The following is a 10,000-nucleotide window of genomic DNA, read 5'->3' on the forward strand; positions in this document are numbered from 1 at the left end:
GGGGGGTGATGAACAGTGGCCCTAACAGTCACAATAAAGATAATGGAACAGTGACTAGAAATTGTAGTTGTAGTAGTTCATGGCATAGCAGGGCACTGCAGGGTGTCACAGGTGTAGGAAGACGTAAATCATCAGGACTTTTATCATCGTAAAACACACTTCATTCAAAGTAGACAGAAACTAAATAAAACTACCAAAAGCCATCTTGGTTCATCTTTCCACTGTTCCAACAATCACCACTCGGGTTTGGTTGAAATAAACCCTTAATTCACCCATTTACATGTGGAGATATGCTGGCTCTATACACGCTAAAAGTCCTGATTATTTACATGGAGTCTGGTGGAGATATGCTGGCTCTATACACGCTAAAAGTCCTGATTATTTACATGGAGTCTGGTGGAGATATGCTGGCTCTATACACGCTAAAAGTTCTGATTATTTACATGGAGTCTGGTGGAGATATGCTGGCTCTATACACGCTAAAAGTCCTGATTATTTACATGGAGTCTGGTGGAGATATGCTGGCTCTATACACGCTAAAAGTTCTGATTATTTACATGGAGTCTGGTGGAGATATGCTGGCTCTATACACGCTAAAAGTTCTGATTATTTACATGGAGTCTGGTGGGTTTGGTGATGGTGATTTCCAACGCTGTATCCAGTTGTCTTAATAAATCCAACAGCGTCAGAGATCAAAGTATAAACATCAGTCATCAGAGTTCTTGAAGCATCAATCATATTCAGCCAATCACACAGGGTTTTTGTAAGGGCGTTTTCACATCTAGTCCTCTTTAAACCAAACTCAGTCCTCTTAAAGTGGACCATTGCCCAAAAAATGCTGACTAATAGATCTGAGATCTTTTGGAGGGCTGTGTGAAGACGCCCTTATAGTCTTTGTTTGTGTTAGTCCTGTGTGAATCTACCTCTCTGTGATTCTGGGTTGTTTTGGCTTCGTTGGCGAATTTACCTGAATATTCTCTGTTGCTAAGATTCAAGGTTGGTGCTCAACTAACCAATGACAATACTTCTGTAGTTTAAACTAAAAGACCAAGAAGGTTACCCGAACATTTTCTTTCCTCTGATATGTGTTGCTCTGCATTGTTGGAGCTTATTAGACAACTCGAAACATGCAAAAATACACAAAATGATGTTGATAGATGGTATCATCAGCTTTGTGATTTGTTAAGTTCGGAAATGGCGTGCCCTGACAGTACCTAGGTAAGGACTACTAGCCAGTCAGAAGCAGAGTAGGAGGGCCCTGACAGTACCTAGGTAAGGACTACTAGCCAGTCAGAAGCAGAGTATGAGGGGCCCTGACAGTACCTAGGTAGGGACTACTAGCCAGTCAGAAGCAGAGTAGGAGGGCCCTGACAGTACCTAGGTAAGGACTACTAGCCAGTCAGAAGCAGAGTATGAGGGCCCTGACAGTACCTAGGTAAGGACTACTAGCCAGTCAGAAGCAGAGTATGAGGGCCCTGACAGTACCTAGGTAAGGACTACTAGCCAGTCAGAAGCAGAGTATGAGGGTGTGCTGTTTGTTTTCTGTTGGAGATGCTAAGTCCCTTTGGGGGGGACTTTGGACTTTTTCACTTTATAAACCTATAACATGCACAATAAAGGAAAGGGAAAAGCCAAAAAGCATAATATGAGCACTTTAATATTTATAAGTTGGTGACTTTTGAAACCAGACTAGAAGGTTTATTTATTTAGGGTATGTTGTTATGTTGTTACTTTGGCATCTGGTCCTTTGTCCTCGGTAATGGTGTCTTGTAATATTCATCCATATATGTCAGAGATAATGTCAGTAAATGTGATTCAAATACAGACTTATCTTATCCGTGTGGAAACACAGAGAATGTCATGTGATTTCTTAATCAAGTGTCAAGTAGATTCAATTGTAAGTTATAAAAGATGACAGAACAGAGTAGAAAAGAGAAGGAGATGCCTGATCTGTTTTAAAGTAAACACTCAGTAGTTAGTCATCGTGATGTCACCGATACTGATCCAGAGACACACCCGTGGTGGGGGGGGGGGGGGGGAGGACAGAGGGAGGGAGGGTGGATAGAGAGAGAGAGAGAGGGAGAGGGAGGATAGAAAGAGGGGAGGGAGAGTGGATAGAGAGAGAGAGAGAGAGAGAGAGAGAGAGAGGGAGAGAGGGAGAGGGAGGATAGAAAGAGGGAGGGAGAGTGGATAGAGAGAGAGAGAGAGAGAGAGAGAGAGGGAGGGAGGGAGGATAGGAGGGAAGGAGGGAGGGAGGGGGGTGGATAGAGAGAGAGAGAGAGAGAGAGAGAGAGGGACGGAGGGAGGGTGGATAGAAGGAGGGAGGGAGGGAGGATAGGAGGGAGGGAGGGAGGATAGAGAGAGAGAGAGAGAGAGAGAGAGAGAGGGAGGGAGGGAGGGAGGATATGAGGGAGGAGGGGCATAGAGAGAGAGAGAGAGAGAGAGAGAGAGAGAGGGGGGGAGGGTGGATAGAAGGAGTGAGGGAGGGTGGATAGAGGGAGGAAGGGAGGGAAGGAGGGAGGGTGGATAGAAGGAGGGAGGGAGGGAGGGTGGATAGAAGGAGGGAGGGAGGGAGGGTGGATAGAGGGTGGATAGAGGGAGGGAGGGAGGGAGGGAGGGTGGATAGAAGGAGGGAGGGAGGGAGGGTGGATAGAAGGAGGGAGGGAGGGAGGGTGGATAGAAGGAGGGAGGGAGGGAGGGTGGATAGAGGGTGGATAGAGGGAGGGAGGAAAGACAGTAAGCATTTTTAGAGCCAAAAGAGAATGGAGGGAAGGAAATGAAGTGATAAAAAGGTCAAATAAAAATTAAGAACTCACCCAGAGAGAGAAGGAGCGAGAGAAAGAGAGAGGAAAGATGACAAGGGAGGAAGGAGAGGAGAGAAGTGAGGGTCCCACCCTATATGACAGAGGGGGGGGGATCTTTAAGAGTAACTCAACATCTGGCTGAGAGCAGTTTCACCTCTGATAGTGAAGAAAAAACTCCACCAGACTCCATGTAAATAATCAGGACTTTTAGCGTGTATAGAGCCAGCATATCTCCACCAGACTCCATGTAAATAATCAGGACTTTTAGCGTGTATAGAGCCAGCATATCTCCACCAGACTCCATGTACATAATCAAGACTTTTTAGCGTGTATAGAGCCAGCATATCTCCACCAGACTCCATATAAATAATCAGGACTTTTTAGCGTGTATAGAGCCAGCATATCTCCACCAGACTCCATGTAAATAATCACTACTTTTAGCGTGTATAGAGCCAGCATATCTCCACCAGACTCCATGTAAATAATCAGGACTTTTAGCGTGTATAGAGCCAGCATATCTCCACCAGACTCCATGTAAATAATCAGGACTTTTTAGCGTGTATAGAGCCAGCATATCTCCACCAAACTCCATGTAAATAATCAGGACTTTTAGCGTGTATAGAGCCAGCATATCTCCACCAAACTCCATGTAAATAATCAGGACTTTTAGCTTGTATAGAGCCAGCATATTGTTACCATTACAGCTTCCACGCTCCGAACTGTAGTTTGGGAGTCTCAACCTAATAACTTGGCTTGTGGCAGGTAACTTGTGTCTAGTGGTCTGAGCTAACAGAGCCGGTTGGTTGCAGCAATGAACTAAGTCTTTATTACTCACAGTGGTTCACATTCACGGTCATAAAAGGCTAGCTCCGCTCTGATTGGTTGTAGAGTTATCCTATTGGTACAGAGGGAATTTGAAAGACAACCGTTTATCCCGCCCCTCGGATTGAGCCCAGCCAATGGGGAGTTCCCTGACGCAACATCTGGATGTGAGGCTGGCTGGTCAGGCTAAAGTTCACTGAGTCCAGCATAAAAGTTACAACACAGCTGTGGGTCTAAGGTTCCCTAGCAACAGACATCAAGTCGAGGCTCGGTCCACCAAGATCTCCTCCGAAGTGAGCCTTGATCTAAGCTTCCCCTGTGTCTTTATTCCCTCCTCTCAGGGTGTCTTGTCTCTAGGCAGCCTGGCATCTTCACCAGGGTTGAGGCCGCATGTGTTGCACAGCTTCCCTTTTCTACCAACTGTCTGGTTCGTAATGTTTCTTTCTACCATATAAGCCTTATTCTGTATTTGAAGACTTAATCTTAACCTTCTGTGCATTCAGAGTTCACCCGGACTACTTTTAACCACTTTCTCGATAGCTGCACACAGCTCTGTCGTAATGAGCACGGTGCAACTTTAACTTCCACAGCTCCTAATAAAAAAACGATGATTCTGCACATTATATTTAGTAGTAATCTCTTATTCTGTCTGAAGGGAAACATCTTGTGTACATCTGTGTCTCTGTATGTATGTCTGTGCGTGTAGTTGAAGGTGTTTTTCTCTGGTTTATAGGGTTAGGGGTAGTTTAGGGTTACTTTAATAATTGCAACAACATCTTTCCAGAAGTCAGCGAGGAATCCTGTTTAATAATCCTGATTTTAATACTGATCAAAGTAATTGTTTCCATAATCAAACAGCCGTAGTTTGTTGCTGTTAGAAGTCACATGACCGACAGTCATGTGCACATTCTTCACTGCACATCGAAAAAGGATTTAAGCAGGAAACTGTGTTTTTGTTTTGGTCATTTTATTCATCTTTCAGTCAGAGGAGGGAAACTTTTTAGTCCTTCACGTGAAAAAAATATGCAAAACCATATCAGAAAAAAGGCAAATTATCACTTTGAAATATGTTTTTTTTAAATCTTTTATACCATAAATCCCCAGAAGTCTCTGCAGGATCCACAGAGAGGAGGTACCGCCCCCTGCTGGCAGCTCCAAACATTACACAACATTAAACATTCACATCATGATGGTTAGTCCTAGAGATCCTCTCTACTAAACTATCTCTGATATTACCCAGAGTCCTTCATGTTGGCGGTAAGATGAGAAACATCCACATACACAAACAAACATAGTTTTTAAACTGCGTGTTCGTTAGTAACTGTAAATGAAAGAGGAAATCAGAGCAAAATCTTTAGGAAAAAATAGTTAAATTAAATAGATTGGTGATAAAATAATCTGAATTCAATCGTTAAATCCTTCTAATCTGACTAATTTCAGTCTGCACATTCAACACACGCAGGAACATCTCAAACATTGAAAAAAGCAACAAAAAAATTTCGTAAAAAAAAGCAACAAATAATGTCGAAAAAAGCAACAAATAATGTCGAAAAAAAGGAACAAATAAGGTCAAAAAAAGCAAACAAAAATGTCGAAAAAAACCAACAAAAAAGCGACACAAACGTCCTCTCTCTTTAGTATAAAATGTCTGAGTATTTGGTGTTAAAGTTGTCTGTAGCTCTCGGCGCTGCAAGTTAAAATTAATCAACGTTTAAATTGATAAATATCCGTCACAGCTTCACTCAGACATCAGATCCTCCTCACAACTCTTCACCAGTTCAGTTTGTTCCTGAAAGCTTTCCTAAAACACAGAGTGTACTGGCCGGAGACCAATAAGGAGGTTTTGTTGAAAAAATAAACAAACCGTCAAACGCAGAAAAGAAAAGAAAAGCGTTGAAAAAAAAAAAAAAGCCAAAAACATGAAAAAAAAAATAAAAATATTGAAAAACACTCAACTGTGAAAGTGCGAAAAGCTGGAAAAAATGGGTCTAAACGGGTCTGAACGGGTCTGAACGGGTCTGAACGGGTCTGAACTAGTCTGAACGGGTCTGAACTGGTCTGAACGGGTCTGAACGGGTCTGAACTGGTCTAAACTGGTCTGAACGGGTCTGAACTGGTCTGAACGGGTCTGAACTGGTCTGAACTGGTCTAAACTGGTCTGAACGGGTCTGAACTGGTCTGAACGGGTCTGAGCGGGTCTGAACGGGTCTGAACGGGTCTAAACGGGTCTGAACGGGTCTGAACTGGTCTGAACGGGTCTGAACGGGTCTGAACGGGTCTAAACGGGTCTGAACGGGTCTGAACGGGTCTAAACGGGTCTGAACGGGTCTAAACGGGTCTGAACGGGTCTGAACTGGTCTGAACGGGTCTAAACGGGTCTGAACGGGTCTAAACGGGTCTGAACGGGTCTGAACGGGTCTGAACGGGTCTAAACTGGTCTGAACGGGTCTAAACGGGTCTGAACGGGTCTGAACGGGTCTGAACGGGTCTAAACTGGTCTGAACGGGTCTGAACGGGTCTAAACGGGTCTGAACGGGTCTGAACGGGTCTAAACTGGTCTGAACGGGTCTGAACGGGTCGGGTCTAAACGGGTCTAAACGGGTCTGAACGGGTCTGAAAACGGGTCTGAACTGGTCTGAACGGGTCTGAACGGGTCTGAGCGGCGGCAGCGCCACGTGTTGTCGGTGAAAACTTGTCCGAGGACGGCGAGCCGAGCGCTGAACGGCTGCACGGGACAGGACAGCGCCGGCGGCGTCTTCTTCTCGCCGGGCTTCAGAGCGATGCTTTCTGATTGGCCAGGGGGCGGGCCCTGTGTCTGTGATTGGCCAGGTGACGAGTCCTGAGTCTGTGATTGGCCAGGGGACGAGCCCTGTGTCTGTGATTGGCCAGGGGGCGGGCCCTGTGTCTGTGATTGGCCAGGTGACGAGCCCTGTGTCTGTGATTGGCCAGGGCGGGCCCTGTGTCTGTGATTGGCCAGGGTGACGAGTCCTGAGTCTGTGATTGGCCAGGGACGAGCCCTGTGTCTGTGATTGACCAGGGGCGGGCCCTGTGTCTGTGATTGGCCAGGGACGAGCCCTGTGTCTGTGATTGGCCAGGTGACGAGTCCTGTGTCTGTGATTGGCCAGGGGACGGGCCCTGTGTCTGTGATTGGCCGGGGGGCGAGCCCTGTGTCTGTGATTGGCCAGGGGGCGGGCCCTGTGTCTGTGATTGGCCGGGGGGCGGGCCCTGTGTCTGTGATTGGCCAGGGGGCGGGCCCTGTGTCTGTGATTGGCCGGGGGGCGGGCCCTGTGTCTGTGATTGGCCGGGGGGCGGGCCTTGTGTCAGCAGGAGGTCAGCCAGTGCGCGGCTCTCGGCGGCGTGCTGGCTGCAGCAGTGCAGCGCGGCGGCGTCCAGAGGGTGGGCCTCCGTGTTGAAGATGAACCCCCCCGCCCCCAAAACACACTGGCCGTCCTCGCCGCCCGCCTCCCACGACCCGTCGCCCTCCGCCCCCCCGCCGTGCAGGAAGTGGGCGGGGTCAAACAGCAGGTACAGGTACTTGATGGTCTCAGCCAGGAAGAAGGACTCCATGCGGTTGTCCAGCGCGTGGTCGCGCACATCTTTCACCTGCACACACAAAATAAAAGCCTCTAGTCAAATACCAAAATAAAAGCCTCTAGTCAAATACCAAAATAAAAGCCTCTAGTCAAATACCAAAATAAAAGCCTCTAGTTAAATACCAAAATAAAAGCCTCTAGTTAAATACCAAAATAAAAGCCTCTAGTCAAATACCAAAATAAAAGCCTCTAGTCAAATACCAAAATAAAAGCCTCTAGTCAAATACCAAAATAAAAGCCTCTAGTCAAATACCAAAATAAAAGCCTCTAGTCAAATACCAAAATAAAAGCCTCTAGTCAAATACCAAAATAAAAGCCTCTAGTCAAATACCAAAATAAAGGCCTCTAGTCAAATACCAAAATAAAAGCCTCTAGTTAAATACCAAAATAAAAGCCTCTAGTCAAATACCAAAATAAAAGCCTCTAGTCAAATACCAAAATAAAAGCCTCTAGTCAAATACCAAAAAATAAAAGCCTCTAGTGAAATACCAAAATAAAAGCCTCTAGTGAAATACCAAAATAAAATCCTCTAGTCAAATACCAAAATAAAGGCCTCTAGTGAAATACCAAAATAAAAGGCTCTAGTTAAATACCAAAAAATAGTCAAAGGCCTCTAGTTAAATACCAAAATAAAAGCCTCTAGTTAAATACCAAAATAAAAGCCTCTAGTCAAATACCAAAATAAAAGCCTCTAGTCAAATACCAAAATAAAAGCCTCTAGTCAAATACCAAAATAAAAGCCTCTAGTGAAATACCAAAATAAAATCCTCTAGTCAAATACCAAAATAAAGGCCTCTAGTGAAATACCAAAATAAAAGGCTCTAGTTAAATACCAAAATAAAAGCCTCTAGTCAAATACCAAAATAAAGGCCTCTAGTCAAATACCAAAATAAAAGCCTCTAGTTAAATACCAAAATAAAAGCCTCTAGTCAAATACCAAAATAAAAGCCTCTAGTCAAATACCAAAATAAAAGCCTCTAGTGAAATACCAAAAAAAAATCCTCTAGTCAAATACCAAAATAAAGGCCTCTAGTGAAATACCAAAATAAAAGGCTCTAGTTAAATACCAAAATAAAAGCCTCTAGTCAAATACCAAAATAAAGGCCTCTAGTCAAATACCAAAATAAAATCCTCTAGTCAAATACCAAAATAAAGGCCTCTAGTGAAATACCAAAATAAAAGCCTCTAGTCAAATACCAAAATAAAAGCCTCTAGTCAAATACCAAAATAAAAGCCTCTAGTGAAATACCAAAATAAAATCCTCTAGTCAAATACCAAAATAAAGGCCTCTAGTGAAATACCAAAATAAAAGGCTCTAGTTAAATACCAAAATAAAAGCCTCTAGTCAAATACCAAAATAAAGGCCTCTAGTCAAATACCAAAATAAAAGCCTCTAGTTAAATACCAAAATAAAAGCCTCTAGTCAAATACCAAAATAAAAGCCTCTAGTCAAATACCAAAATAAAAGCCTCTAGTCAAATACCAAAATAAAAGCCTCTAGTGAAATACCAAAATAAAAGCCTCTAGTGAAATACCAAAATAAAATCCTCTAGTCAAATACCAAAATAAAGGCCTCTAGTGAAATACCAAAATAAAAGGCTCTAGTTAAATACCAAAATAAAAGCCTCTAGTCAAATACCAAAATAAAGGCCTCTAGTCAAATACCAAAATAAAAGCCTCTAGTTAAATACCAAAATAAAAGCCTCTAGTCAAATACCAAAATAAAAGCCTCTAGTCAAATACCAAAAATAAAAGCCTCTAGTGAAATACCAAAATAAAATCCTCTAGTCAAATACCAAAATAAAGGCCTCTAGTGAAATACCAAAATAAAAGGCTCTAGTTAAATACCAAAATAAAAGCCTCTAGTCAAATACCAAAATAAAGGCCTCTAGTCAAATACCAAAATAAAATCCTCTAGTCAAATACCAAAATAAAGGCCTCTAGTGAAATACCAAAATAAAAGCCTCTAGTCAAATACCAAAATAAAAGCCTCTAGTCAAATACCAAAATAAAAGCCTCTAGTGAAATACCAAAATAAAATCCTCTAGTCAAATACAAAATAAAGGCCTCTAGTGAAATACCAAAATAAAAGGCTCTAGTCAAATACCAAAATAAAGGCCTCTAGTCAAATACCAAAATAAAATCCTCTAGTCAAATACCAAAATAAAAGCCTCTAGTCAAATACCAAAATAAAGGCCTCTAGTCAAATACCAAAATAAAGGCCTCTAGTTAAATACCAAAATAAAAGCCTCTAGTGACACTACAGCTGCTGAAAGAAGTATTCAGAACTGTATAATAATAACATAATAATAATAATAATAATAATAATAATAATAATAATAATAATAATAATAATAAAATGTATATTATATTGTTGAAACCATTTGTTCAGACAGACTCACGCTGGCGTATCCGCAGGGCGTCCTGGTGATCTTCTCGATGGACTCCAGAGCATCGAGGCCCAGCTGCAGGTAGGTGTGGTCGCCTGTCGCCCTGAACAGGTACATCGCACTCTCTATCAACTCTGGAGGAATAATCACACAGAAATCATCAATAATCACACAGAAATCATCTCTGGAGGAATAATCACACAGAAATCATCATCTCTGGGGGAATAATCACACAGAAATCATCTGTGGAGGAATAATCACACAGAAATCATCATCTCTGGGGGAATAATCACACAGAAATCATCATCTCTGGGTGGAATAATCACACAGAAATCATCTCTGGAGGAATAATCACACAGAAATCATCTCTGGAGGGAATAATCACACAGAA

The 10,000-nt window shown here is 43.0% G+C and overlaps 1 protein-coding gene across 1 annotated transcript in view; it reads right to left on the reverse strand.

The window, feature by feature from the left end:
• Nucleotides 1-5,659: 5,659 nt before the first annotated feature.
• The window catches only part of LOC114558615 (ER degradation-enhancing alpha-mannosidase-like protein 2), a 20,170-nt gene continuing 15,829 nt past the window's right edge, over nucleotides 5,660-10,000 (reverse strand). The window contains 4 exon segments of the mRNA XM_028582680.1: nucleotides 5,660-6,194; nucleotides 6,236-6,589; nucleotides 6,643-7,229; nucleotides 9,622-9,743. Of these exon segments, the coding sequence (XP_028438481.1) occupies nucleotides 5,660-6,194; nucleotides 6,236-6,589; nucleotides 6,643-7,229; nucleotides 9,622-9,743 (1,598 nt within the window).

The sequence above is a fragment of the Perca flavescens genome, chromosome 7 (assembly GCF_004354835.1).
Source record: "Perca flavescens isolate YP-PL-M2 chromosome 7, PFLA_1.0, whole genome shotgun sequence".
NCBI lineage: Eukaryota > Metazoa > Chordata > Actinopteri > Perciformes > Percidae > Perca > Perca flavescens.